The 13,924-nt window shown below is 40.8% G+C and overlaps 1 protein-coding gene across 2 annotated transcripts in view; it reads right to left on the reverse strand.

Moving 5' to 3' along the window:
- Positions 1-973: 973 nt before the first annotated feature.
- Positions 974-13,924, reverse strand: part of PTPN11 (protein tyrosine phosphatase non-receptor type 11) — a 72,531-nt gene continuing 59,580 nt past the window's right edge. Inside the window, exons 14-16 of one of the 2 annotated variants that reach the window (XM_069081601.1) lie at positions 11,591-11,703; positions 8,616-8,717; positions 974-6,229 (exon numbers count right to left, since the gene is read on the reverse strand). In XM_069081601.1, the coding sequence (XP_068937702.1) occupies positions 8,648-8,717; positions 11,591-11,703 (183 nt within the window). In that variant the 3' untranslated portion in view covers positions 974-6,229; positions 8,616-8,647. The remainder of the gene's footprint in view (positions 6,230-8,615; positions 8,718-11,590; positions 11,704-13,924) is intronic. The other variant, XM_069081600.1, reaches the window with a different exon arrangement.

Raw genomic sequence — 13,924 nt, forward strand, 5'->3', positions numbered from 1 at the left:
GCCTAGGACAAGTTTTGCACATTGGGGAACTGGGGGGAAAGGAGTGTGTGCATTTCGAGGGACAGGGATGGGTCTAAATCTGTGATTTCATTTGTGTAGGGAGCTCCTTGTGAGGAAATTTCCTTCACCAATGCCTGCATATCAATATTAAATATTGCATATTTAATAAGTGCATGTTAGATTGAATTTGACTGAATTTCTATATTCAGTATACATACACTCGCACTCTCCCTCTCTGGGGTCCTTAGTTTTCCATGCGGCTTACCTAGCTCTCTATAAAAGGCATCCCTGAGCACTGAATGGTATCCACTGGAGGTAAAAGTGAAATCCAGAAGACCAGAATAACCTCTGCAGAAGACAGTCTAAGGCCACAACTTGTAAACCCATGTGTCCTCTAAGTCTTAACACAAAACCAACTGAATGCAAGGAAGCATTCCTCATGGAGCCGCCATGTTCTCATGAACCCTTGATGCCCATTCTTGCTCACCCCACCCCTCCGCCTCCTGTTTCCAATTTATTCATTCAGCCCACCTATTCACTCATTTTGTTTTCTTCATTGCTCCTGAGGTGCTTCGGTGGTAGAAGCCACCAAACCAGGAAACCTCCCAAACCGAGATGAGCTATGTTACTTCTTGTGGACTTCCAAAAGTTGTGCATACAGCAGGTGCCAAACAGATGCTGAACGAATAAACTTCCTTATTCTTCATTTCAATGGATCTTCTGATTCACAGCATCTACAGGTCAGCCCTTTATGAAGCAGACCTGAGAGGATGATTAATATTTTGTTTGTACATGTGTACATGTTGTCTCTACCCATAAGCTCTTGGAGGGCAGGAACTGGTTCATATTTGCCTTGATGTCACCAGCTCTCAGCACACTACCCAGGCCACAGCAGGCATTTAATAAATGCTTGTTGATGGGTCTTCCCATTGGGCCTTCAGAATTTTTAATGAAATAAACAAAAACACCAGAATATAAGAAAATGATTTTATTCCTAATCTTCAGTTCTGATACAGTTTACAAATACACTTTTACTCTGATAATTCAGCCTTGCTGCTAGCAAAGCCTCTGAACTAACACCCATAAATACAGGTTGGGAGGCAATTAACATCCACTATTGTTTCTATACATAAACTATTCTTTTAATGTCCTTTTTTTTGACAATTGCAAATTGACTATATAATATAGGTGGGCAAAAAGGCAATAAGTGAGTCTTTTGAAACACTAAATGTATAATAAACACAGCGCATATTATCAACATTTACATGATTCACATCAAATTGATGACATCCTAAAACGTATTCCTTTTAAAGGATAGATTTTCAATAAAATATTACATTTCATTTAATACTCTGGTACAACACTTCATACACTGCAGGAAAATTAAAAGTAGGCCTAGTCATCAGTTTAATAAAGGATCCCTTCTCATTAGCCTTTAGTAATAAAAAGAATCACAATTATGTCATAAATAAACAGGCAAAATTAATAATTACAAGTTTTGAGGTTGAGCGTGGAAACATTTTCAAATTAGTTTTGAGTAATAAAAAGTTATGAAAAACACGGAAACGAGCTCCTAGATTTTCAATCTGCCCCAAACAAAAAAAGGAGCAACATTTCAGTGAAGATACAATAACAATAAACTATATTTCTAAACTAATATTCAAGAGGGAAAATGAAAAGTTCTGTCCAAATTAATGGCTAGCAGTCCTAATAAGATAACAATAAATCAACGTGACCATTTGCTATAAAACATTTTTTTTTAATTTTTACATTTTTTTTCTTACAATGCACAGTCAACGAAAACTGTACCAGGTTTGTACTGGTAAAAAATATATACTATATATAGATATATGTCTGTTGTGCCTCAGGAGTTACACTCTTCAGTTTTCTTGTGGTGTAAGTCACCTATAATCAAATACTTCTATATCAATTCCTTTTCCCATTCCACTGAACTAGAAATAATCCATGATGTCAAATTATTTTCAAAAACACCTACTAGAATAATATCTCAAGATACAATGGGAGTCGATAAATAAGGTGAACTTAAATGGAGCTTCAAAACACTTCATTCTAGAAACATGAATTTACCCTTTTGTCAGTGGAATCCCCTACTCCCTGGACACACTGTTCCTAGCAACTGACTTGTTATTTTCATTCCATCAGAGAATGGTGGAATGAATGTGGGGAAAAGGCGAGCCAATTAAGCACCACCATCTTACACATCTGTATTAGCTCTGGACATCCACCCCGTTTTTCCTTGGTGCAGTCCAAATTTGAGATAATCAGAAAGGATTCAATGTGGACTTCCTGCACACAGAGAATGCAGGGGATTCAGCAGGGTCTCCTGGTGCCTGCTTTGTTAACAGAGGAGCAAATATTGCCCCACTACAGAAGAGCACCTGTTAGGGGAACCACACCTTTAAAAAATAACTAGATTACTGACTTCACAGTGCCTCAAAAAAGTTCACAGTACAATACCCTTGTCACCATACATTTGTCTTTGTACAAATGCACTACCAGACCTGACATGGGCCACCATCTCCCCAGCAAAGAGTTTGGCTTTTTTTTTTTTTGTAGCAGGGAAGGCTGGTGGAGATTGTGTGCTTAACTGGATACTCTGCCCTTTGTTTGCAGTATGTAAGAGTGTCCCCACATTTCTAAACAATTCCCACCTCTCAGTAGGTAGATTTTTATTTTGATTTTTTAAATAATTGGTTTAACTCCAATAGCAAAAACTGAATGGCACTTTCTTGTTTAAATGCCACAAAATCTGAAAAAAGGGTCCCCAAATTGGAAAACTGGCTGTTGGTGACAATGTTGTCAATTTTATGCATGGACTATGCATGAGTGCTCTGAGCTCAGACGTGCAGGTAATGAAGACAAGTAGTAATGAGCACATGCTGGTATATTTGCAAGAAATGGAAATTCACCTTAATTATTGACTCTCACAACCAACACAACAACCTCCTCTACTTGTGCCAAAGCACAATTCCAGCCTGTACTAGAACCTGGTATGGAGATGCTAAAGATAATCCCTCCATCTCTCTCTCCCTGCCCCCTCCCCTAATCAACCACGTGAAAAAGTCCATTCCTTTCAACTTGAGCAATCACCATGGTTTTCAGCAGGGTCACACAGCAGACAGAAGCTTCTGGTTTTCACCCTAAAAGAGCTGTTAACTCTAAAATCTTGAATTCATTTGTTTCTTTTGTTTTTAAATTCAGTATCACATTTTAGACAAATTCTCCAGCTCCAAAGACAGAATACTAGTTTCACAACTTAAAAAGAGCCCATTCACTTTTGCAAGATATGTAAATGACATGATACTCAGCATGAGGACCAAAGGTGGGGCGAGGCAGGCGGCTGGCCAGGGTGCAATAAGCAAGCGTGGATACCTCAACTAAAAACAGGTTTTAATAAATGTGCACACACAAATTTTTGTGCCAAAAATTCTACTGTTCACGGCATGGTGCTCCTTGAGGGCAGATGCTATCACTCACGTGCGTACTCTCTCTCTCTCTCTCTCTCTCTCTCTCTCTGGGCACCTCCCAGGAGCTGAGCAAAGTGCCTTGGTGCTGACTGACAAACTAAACATCGGTTCAATTGAATAACTCATACCATACGTGACTTGAACACTGTGAAGTCATGAAGCCTTCGATGGACTCACAGGGAACAATCTCCAAATGCAAGAAGGTTAAATTTCCAAACCTTACTGAAGGCATTCCAATATTTTGTCAGCTCTGGTAGCAAAATTCATTTGTTGGCTACAGAATGAACGTGACTTCAAACATGATTCAAGGTCATCTGATCCATCAATCAATGATGCTTTTGCCCCTAGGTTCTGCTGCTTCCTCAGAAACCACCTTTTCTAAGCTACTAATTCTGAGTTCCACCTGCCAATCTGTCATGTTTCAGACCCTACACTGCACCCTATTCAGTGTCACACAAGCTCATGTGAAATTTGTTAATGTGTGACCAAGTTCTGGTGATGCTTCATGGCTGCAAACTGTGGACTACCAGTCTCTGAAGGGTTAAAACTACAGGTCACCGAGGGTATGGGCATGACCAGGCTACGGCACTTTAGCAACAAAGAACCAGTGCATCAGAGAGACCAAAGACCAGAAAAGGGAGGGGCACAATCATGGAGCAAGAGCGAGGTATGACTATGTTGTGACATCACCATTCTCCGCTGACGCCCACACAGTGCCCAGGGATATAGAGGCAGACCCTAAGGACACTGAGGGAAGAGTCACAGGACATCAGGGACGAGGACTGAACAGGACAAGAAGGGGCAGATGGGCTGCCATTGGCATCGCTGCCAAGAGTGTCCGCCCACCTTGAGGAGATCCCACGTCCATCGGGTTACCCAATGCTCAATAATCATTCAGTGATCTGGCTTTGACAATCCCATGATACTATACTGATTCAGGAAAATAAGAAAAGGTTTACATTAAACCAATGTCCCATAAAGGACTTCACAAAGCCAAGTGAAAGAAGTTACCTCACTATCAAGTTACAGGACAAGCTGGGTTCGGAGAGTGCAAATACTACTGATTCTACCCTACAGGCATTGACATTAATGCAACAAATACATTTGTACAATCGAACCATTGTACAAATATAAGGATGTATGCTGGTGAAAGTCTGTCCCAAAGTACTACAATAAAGTAGAAGCAAACAAAAGCGTTTTCAAAGTGATCGTGCAATGAAAAGATGCACTTATTCCAATTCCCCCAAACACAGGCTTCACGCAGCCCCCTGGGGCAGAGGGCCTGACTTCTCTCTCATCTCAGGCCCAGCTGTATTCATCCTAATGGGCCTGCCCAAATGACTTCAGGGAAAACCAACACTCTACCACAGCTCTACTGGAAAGAAGCTCCCACTCTCGGTGATCTGGGCCTGATCTAGTCACCGAACTGGCTCCACTGCCTGAGACCTGGGAGGCTCAAAGACAGAAACAAAAGACCGCCATAGGGCAAGGAACCTGAGTGGTTACAAGGGCTCAAAAGGGAAGTCCCCAGAGAAGCTTATTTGTCTTCATGAATATGACCAAAAACTCTTCAGCTGAAATAAACACAATGAAGAATGGTGGAACACACATGGCAAAGAGGGATGTGGCTCTGGAAGGCACTTAAGGTAAAAGAAGGTTGGTGAAAATCCCATTCAATGAAACAGAAAGGAGCTATTGCTGGCAGTCCTGTCCCCCCGTCCTGGCGCTGACCCCTTCTCCCTTCTCGCCTTGCTTCAGCCACGCCTCTGGGCTCACATGGATCGACTTGAGGCGCCTGGCTTGGATCACGTGTCCTTCCGCTGGACTCTGCGGTACCGATCACCTAGAGAAGTGTAAGGCCCTACTGAAAACCACAGGAGCCCCAGGCGTGGGGAAAGGGTCACACGTATCAGCTCACCAAAAGGTCCCCCCAACTGTCAAGTCACTAGATGTCCGGGAAGGCCACAGGAGTCACCTCGGGCTGCTGCCACCTCCTGCCCCTGCTCCGAGCTGCCGCTTTTCTGAATGACTGCAAATGTTCCCTCCAACACCGGTCATCAGTGTTCTCTCGAGCATAAAGACAGTGACTCTGGTTCAAAGAAAACTTCATGCGTGTTTTCCAAACAGAAACTCAACAAAAGTCAGCCATCTGCTAACAAAAGAAGGCACCTCCCCTCCAAAAACCATCATCACCTTCCACTCTGAAGTGGCCAATTGGAAAGGAAATGCTCAACTCTGTAAGCTTCAGGCATTAGGACATGATTCTATCCCCTATCAGTTATAAGAGATAATAAAAAAAAATTGTTCCCATTTATACTGGATGTTGTTTTGACAGATTTTCCCAAATCATTGCTCCTTCAAAAAGTGCCCTTTCATGCCTCACAAAGAGAAAGAGAATAAATCTGCTCCAATTTTAAAAAGAAAAATGCTGATAACTTGAATTTTAATCACCATCATCTGCAAAATGTGGAAATGAAAATTTAATAGCTTCCTCAATTTAAAACAAAATTCTATAAAATATAACATTGTCTACATTGTAGAGATGATTTCTTCTTATTTAAAAAACAAGCAATTGAAAATCAGGCATTGTTGAGAGAGAAAATCATGATCTTTAAATGGTTTCGCACTTTGCTTATTAGCGGAAGTTAAACAGTCAGAATGCAAACCTTCCAAATTGATTCTTCACGTGAAAGTCCTTGCATCTTTCTTGACCTTTTGGGGGTGGGGAGGAATAGTCATATCTGGAAAGAGAAGAAAGCAAAAATTATTTAGGAATACATATCTAAAAGGTTATAAAAATGAAAACATTTAAAAATCAGCATGAAACTAATAATGTGGAATTCTGTGCTGAAAAATAAGTTCGCGGTAAATCATAACTTTCTATTTGTTATTAAGAAATACTTTGGCCTCCAAATTTTCCAATTTGAAGAGTTAAACCTTCTGAAAAGGTATTAAAGTCAATAGCAGGGTAGAATACTTTAAAATTACGTAGGATCACTGACTCAAAACTGAAAAGGAACTGAGATAATGATCATTTGATCTAATTCCTTTGTTTTACAGAGGGGACAGTGATCTCTAAAAGAGTGCATGGGGGGGGGGGGGGCGGCCAGGTAGCACCTCGAGTAAGAGCACCGGCTCCAGTGTCAGGATGACCTGGAGATTGAATCCCGGGCTCAGACACTTAGCACCACACCCAGAAATAACTGGCCCTGTAACCTTGAGCAAGTTACTTAACCCCGATTGCTTAAAAATTAATTTTTTTTAAAAAAGAGTGCATGGGTGATCTGTTCCTAGCCTTACTGTATTCAGCAGCCCTACCAACGGCACACTTTTGGGAGTCAATGATAACTGGTTCCAAAAACATGTCAACACATCAGAACATTGGCTGAAATTTTTCTTATTTAATAAGAAGTCGATCTTCCCTAACACAATAGATTTTGATAGGGATAAATGTATAATCCTACTATACTCAGCTACATAAGTACAGCTAAGGGAGATGGCACTTTGGTTAAATGCAGTGAAAGAACCTACTGCAATTCTAGGCTACACCAACAGTGACCGCCTCCAGAATGAGAAGGTGACCATCACCTGGACCACAGGTCCCATCTGCATCATTCTCACTCTTGGGCATCACACTGTGGAAGATCATTGACAGACTGGGGCACACCCACAAGATGGAGAGCAGAAGAATGAAAGGACAAGAAACAATGCCACGGGAGAGTCAGCTGAAGGAATAGAGCATATCTTGCCTAGGAATTGGAAGATTTAGGAGCACAAGGTGCATGAGGCATTTTTAAGGATTTGAAATGCTTTCATGTGGAAGGGCTCGTGAAGAGACACAGGTCACCAAAAAGAGTTGGGGATAGGAATGAAGGGCAGTAAGAATAAGAGAATTTTAGAAAGCTAAGGGGGATTAGGGCCGCCCTGAGAGAGGCACAGGAGCCAGGAATAAGGCAGAGCTGATCCTGCTGTCCTATCAGACCTCATCTGAACAACTGAGGTCATTTCTGGCAGCACAGGTCAAGAAGGACACTGATGTGATGGAGAATGTCCAGAGGAGGCCAACCTCGAGGGGGAAGGGCTTTGAGTCCAAGTCAAATGAGGCTCAGCCAAAGGAAATGGTCAGAGGTGAGGGAGAGTGGTACATAACTGATGTCTCCCAGGGGGAAAAAGGCTATCAAGATTGTCATTTGTTTTACTCAGTTGCAAAAAAAACAAGAAACAAAAATTAGAAGTTTTAACAGGCTGATTTAGACTCAAACTCTAGGAAAACTCCCTAACTCTAGCCATCCACAAGTGCAATGAGATGCCATGAGAGGCAGCGAGTTCTCCTTCACTTGAGGACTTTTGAGAAGAGGCGGATAACAATGTCAGACACACTGTACAAGGAGGTTTTTCAGAGGTTACAGGTTGCATGAAGAGGACAGAGAGCTGAGCCAATGCTGAGATCTGGTGATTCTCTTTGTTCTGCTTGGTCCCAGAGGACAAAACTACAAGCAGTAGGTGAAAAGCACAGAAAGACAAATTTCAGCTCAACATAAGAACAAGCTTCATAAGCAGGAGAGCTGCCTAGTGGAGGAATGAGCTGCCTCAAGAGGCAGTGAGGTCCCAAATATCTGAGGTGTTCAATGGAGTATGGACAAACATTTGTTGGGGATGCTGTCAAGATGATTCTCACTAATGAATAGCCCAGAATGAGGTCACCTCTAAGCTTCTACAGCTTTTCCCAGGGTCACTCAACAGCTACGGGGCAGAGCAGGGAAGAGAGTCAATAGTTCTTAACTCCTAGAGGGACATTCCTCTTTATACAAGACCCAAGCATCAGTGCAGGTTGCGCTCTAGGCTGCCATGGCAACCGCTCCCAAGCAATTCAGAAAAGGGCCTATTTATTCTAAGTATTCCATAGGAATTAATTCCGAAGAAAGATATTAAGTTACCCTCAAAGAATGAACTCTGATTTTTGTGTATTCTGACATGCCTGTCAAACTTAAAACTGGCAGAATGTTATCTTGGGACAGGATTAGCTTATAAAAGCTTTTAACACAATGTGAACATTGGTACATCACAAAACATATACATAGTGAACAGTAATAGATTACAGCTATCAAACATTCTGAGGTTAATTACCCAGCTCTGAGCTGAAACTTTGGCAGGTCTTCTCATCTAAAACTCTTCTGCTGCTGCACCAATCCCACATTTTCATATACTCTAGCGCTATCTTCTCTCATTCTGAAAAAGATATTTACAAAAATGCAAACCAGGCAGAAGAAAGGTATCTTGTTAGATTGTCACTAAGTGGAATATCAATAACTTAGGCTATTTAAAAATGTTATGCCATAACTTTCAGATCCAAAATGGTAAAAAGTCAGTACAAAGGAAAGAAGTCACTTGGAAGTATACTTCCAAGGAGGCCTGCATTGTGCCCCCACTGCTCATCAATAAAGAAATTCATTTAACAAACCAGCTCTCTAACTACGAAAAAAAGAGGCCAAAAGATGATATTTGTAACTCATAAGGCCTTTCTCATTACTATGGGAGTTAGGAGCTTATATAGACAGAGGGCAGGTGTGAGTTGAATATGAAAGTATGATATCTAAAAAATTAAAATTAAGGGGTGAGAGAGGAATGTACTGGGAGAAATAGAAAGGGAAAAATAGAATGGGGGTAAATTATCTCACATAAAAGAGGTAAGAAAAAATCTTTTATAGTGGAGGGGAAGAGGGGGAAAGGAGGGAGACTAAGTGAACCTTACTCTCACCAGAATTGACTCAAAGAGGGAATAATACATAAATTCATTTGGGTATAGAAATCTATCTTACCCTACAGGAAAGCAGGAGGGAAAGAGGATAAGAGAAGGGTTGTGGAGGGTGACAGAAGGGAAGGCAAATTGAGGGGAGTGGGTACATCAGAAACAAAACACTTCTGAGATGGGAAAGTGTGAAAGGAGTGAGAATAGAAAAAAGAGGGAGGGAAGAATAGAATGGAGGAAAATACAGTTAGCAATAGTAACTGAAAAAAATTCTGAAGCAAGTTTCTCTGATAAAGGCCTCATTTCTCCAACATATAGAGAACTGAGTCAAATTTATAAAAAATTACAATTTATAAAAATAAGAGCCATTGATAAATGATCAAAGATATGAAGTTTTCAGATGAAATAATCAAAGCTATCTATAGTCATGAAAAAATGCTCTAACTCACTACTGATTAGAGAAATGCAAATTAAACAGTTCTGAGGTACTATCTCATACCTACTAGATTGGTTAATAGGACAGAAAAGGTAAATGACAAATGTTGAAGGAAATGTGGGGAAAATGAGACATTAATACACTGTTGGTGGAGTTGTGAACTGATTCAACCATTCTGTAGAACAATTTGGAACTATGCCCAAAGGGCTGTCGAACCATGCATGCAATGCCACTACTGGGTCTGTATCCCAAAAGAGTTAAAAAACAAAAAGGAAAAGGACCTATATATGTATAAGAATATTTATAGCAGCTCTTTTCTGGGAGCAAAGAATTGGAAAATTGGGGAGATGTCTGAGCAAGCTGTGGCATGTGATTATAAGAAATGATGAGCGGAATTGCTCTCAGAAAAACCTGGAAAGACTTGCATGGGCTGATAAAAGTGAAATGTACTGTGTACAAAGTAACAGCAGTGCTGTAAGATGGTCAGCTATGAATGACTTAGCTATTCTCAGCAATACAACAATCCAAGACAACTCTGAAGTACTTATGATGAAAAATGCTATCCTTCTCCAAAGAAAGAACTGATGGTGTCTGAATACAGACTGAAGCAGACTTTTTTTAACTTTATTTTTCTTGAGGATTTTTCTTCTTTCACAACATTTTGAATGTGCTGAACAGGACTACAGAAAAATGTCATTGGGAAATATTGAACAAAATAAGTAAAAATACAATAGAACATTTTTTTTAAAAAAGAGGCCAAAAAGGAGGAATAGGAAGAGAAGGAAGCAGCAACTGCCTGCTAGAGGAAACAAATCTAGTACATGATGCATCACATAATGATTAAATCAGAAACACACATGTGAGTACTCACCTTACATGCAGTCTAAACCATTTTTTTTGAAAATTAATGACAATATACACACAGACTACAATGAAAACCTTAACAACAGCAACAAAATCCAGAAATAAAAGATCAAAGAGGGCTACAAAGGCAAACAAAATTTGCTGTTATTTTTGTTAAAGTTACTACGTATTCTTAAAAAACAAATTATAACTAATGGAGTTTGTGGCTTTATAGAGCTCAACTTTGTTCTGTGAGTATTTCCATTTTTTTTGTTGAGTTGTCAAGTTTAAAATAAATGAATGAATGAATGAATGAATGAATGAATGAGTGAACAAATAGACAAATAAATGGGCAAACAGACAGATAAACATATGAATGAATGAACAAACAAACAAATAAATAAACACATGAGAAGCCAAAGGCAGAAAGGATCTGAAAATGTGAACCAGTGGGAAAGAGCCCATAGGAGTCTTGGGAAAATTAACCTAGAGAGGTAAATGCTAACCAAAGGGACCAGTAATGGAAGCTTCTTGTGGCTGTTCATTGAACTAACCTGACAAGTGTCTTTAAATTACATTTTGTGAACAAGGTCTCAAAACGCATACCTATCAACTAGTAGCAAACATGGTAGCTCAGCCCTATGGTGACAATCTAAGGGGGCTCACTTATTTAACTGGTTTCCAAAAATCTTCTCCCCTCCACCCCCAAAAAAGTAAAGGGGGGTGGGAGGGAGGGAAGGAAGGATAGCCAGCAACCCTTAGTCTTGAAACAAAAAGATACATAAATCTAATTTGGTACTTTGCTAGGCTCAACAAACATGGCTTTGATATATTAACAGCCCCTAGGGAAGGCAACAGCCAGCCAGCCAGCCAGCCAGCCATCAGTTAAATAAACCAGCTAAGGCTTTGAGAAGTATTAAGAAGGCACAAACTACTAATCTGCTAATTGCTAATGGACATTATTAGCCGGCTGATTAGCCACAGCATACGTCCATGGAAGTCTTGGGCTGCAAAGAGAACAATTTTGCAGAAGGATTTTCAGAGAAAAACCCCAATTCCCTCCCTTCTACTTACTCTGGACAGGTTGGAGTTGGGGTGCAGGGTGGAAGAGGACTCTGATCTCCACTTGTCTGGTCCGCTAGGGAATATTTAATGTTTGTATATTCATGCCCTTTTCTCTTGCTTTTCTGAAAACCAAAGAGCAAAGACAAAACAATTTAAGCTTCAGGAAGGCCTGAAAAAAGAAGACATTTTAATGAAGGAGCCTAAAATCTTGTTCATTAGGTGGTCAAACAACTGGTGAACATTCAAGAAACACTAAAATACTGTCAGAAGCCAAATGGCTAAGAATTCATCTTTCCACTACAATGTACAACCTGAACAAAACTTCCTAGGATCAACAGTGCCCTTTCAAGCCCACATAATTTTAGAGCAAGACAAAATCATGTCTAACAACTTCAGCTTGGCTCAGACCAAACCACTTAGCTAAAGGAGGGAAGCATTCCCTTAGTCAATAGTTCATGGCTCCTCTGTAGTACAGCTTACTGAGCCCCAGGTACACAATCAGAAGAGATTCCAGGAAGAGACTGAACGCCAGCAGAAATGGCCCCATAGACCCAGCAGCCCCAGCCTGAGCAGTGCAGAAGGAAGGAAGCCTGGAAATGGCTCACTACAGAAGAAGAGGCAGCAGAGCCACACAGACACCTGACTGTGTCCCTTCCACATTGCTCCTTACTCAGGGAGGGGCCCTTGGGACTCCTCAATGCCGCAAATCTGGTTCTGAAAAATCTCCCACTATGCATGTCACCTCAGTTCACACACAAGCTGAGCCACAATGGTGGCAAAACTTTAGATGAAATAAATTGCACCTCACTCGCCTGAAAATGAAACACATCTCTAAGAGAGACATCAGTTAAGAATCCCTCCCCATTTACACCAATACCATTGAATCAGGACCTCTGACCTCATCAAATATCTAGGCCATCATGCAATGTATCTTTCAAGTAGGAGGCAGTCTCAAAGAAACATTCACCATCTAGGATTGGCAGAATTTTTGCCCTAATTATAAAATAACTCTTGGGGGCAGCTAGGTGGTGCAGTAAATAGAGCACCCTGGAGTCAGGAGGACCTGAGTTCAAATCCAGCCTCGGACACTAACACTTACTAGCTGTGTGACCTTGGGCAAGTCACTTAACCCCAATTGCCCTGCCCTCCCCCCTCCAAAAAGCAAAAAAATAAAAAATAAAATAACTCTTGGCCCAAATAGCACTGCCCATCACTTAAATGAGAGGCAGTCACATGTTCATTTTACTGGCAGTAGGAATATAGGGGCTTAAGGGGCAAACTATGGACCAATATTACTAAGCAGAGAATCCAAAGAAAGCAAAGGTCACAAGTTAAAACGCCTTGTGGGCCAGGGTTGGGGTTGGACTTCAGTCCTCTCAATGGCCGCAGACCAAGCCTGATTAGTTCTAGCTACCTTCACTGCAAATATGTCAGTCATTGGTTATGAGGCACACTCAAGAGAGCTATTTTAATGGATTAATATCCAGCACAACCACTCAACTAATAAATGGCCAAAAGATTACTCTGTAGGTGCTGAATAGTGCCATCTTTGTATACAAAAGGTGGCATATTTCAACATAAGTTAGCAACAAACAAACAAAAAATTTAATTCTTTGCTTATATTCATGCAAGTCTATTTTGGAGTAACTTGCATGCAAATAACCCAAGAACCTCCAAGTCTATAAATTTTAGCACTGAAATCTCAGCCTGCCTGATGTGATATCTTCTAGAAAAGACAGAATACATAAAAACCTACAAAATGAACTCTTCTCGTTAATTCTTTCCTCAAGACCAAGAGAAATTCCTTTGCACTATAGTAACTGTAAAAAGAGTGCAATTTTTCTAAGTAACAGGAATATAAATGGGATAGGAATGAGTACAGTGGCTGAAGGAGTCCCGAGCTCCAACCACACGTACAGCTTCCTAGGGCTGTTGTAGCAACTTTAGTACAACCCCAGATGGAGCTGACTGATGGGGAGCTGGCTAGGCTCCCCGAGGACTCGGACAGCTAAATGGAGCCCTTCTGTTTCACTGGCTGCCTGAAACATTAAGAAAAATTTCAAATAAATTTTAAATTTTTCCATAAGAGTTTCAGGAAAGAATGTGCTTTGGGAGACTAGGAAGCAGCCTGAAACTGATTCTTCCCCCCACCAGATTTCATTGACAGCAGATTTCTAAGACTTTTAAAAAATCTGTATGAATTCAATTGCCTCACCAACTATTTCGTAGCCAAGACTTTCAGCTGGTTAGGAAAAGGGATAATTGCAAGGCTCTGAAATCATCTGGTAATATAGATGCAGAGATAGAGCTCTCTCTCCCTCTTCTCTCTCTCTCCCTCCCTCT

This window comes from Petaurus breviceps, unplaced genomic scaffold, assembly GCF_028583685.1.
Source record: "Petaurus breviceps papuanus isolate PSGF00001 unplaced genomic scaffold, PetGlider_PUasm1.0 99, whole genome shotgun sequence".
NCBI lineage: Eukaryota > Metazoa > Chordata > Mammalia > Diprotodontia > Petauridae > Petaurus > Petaurus breviceps.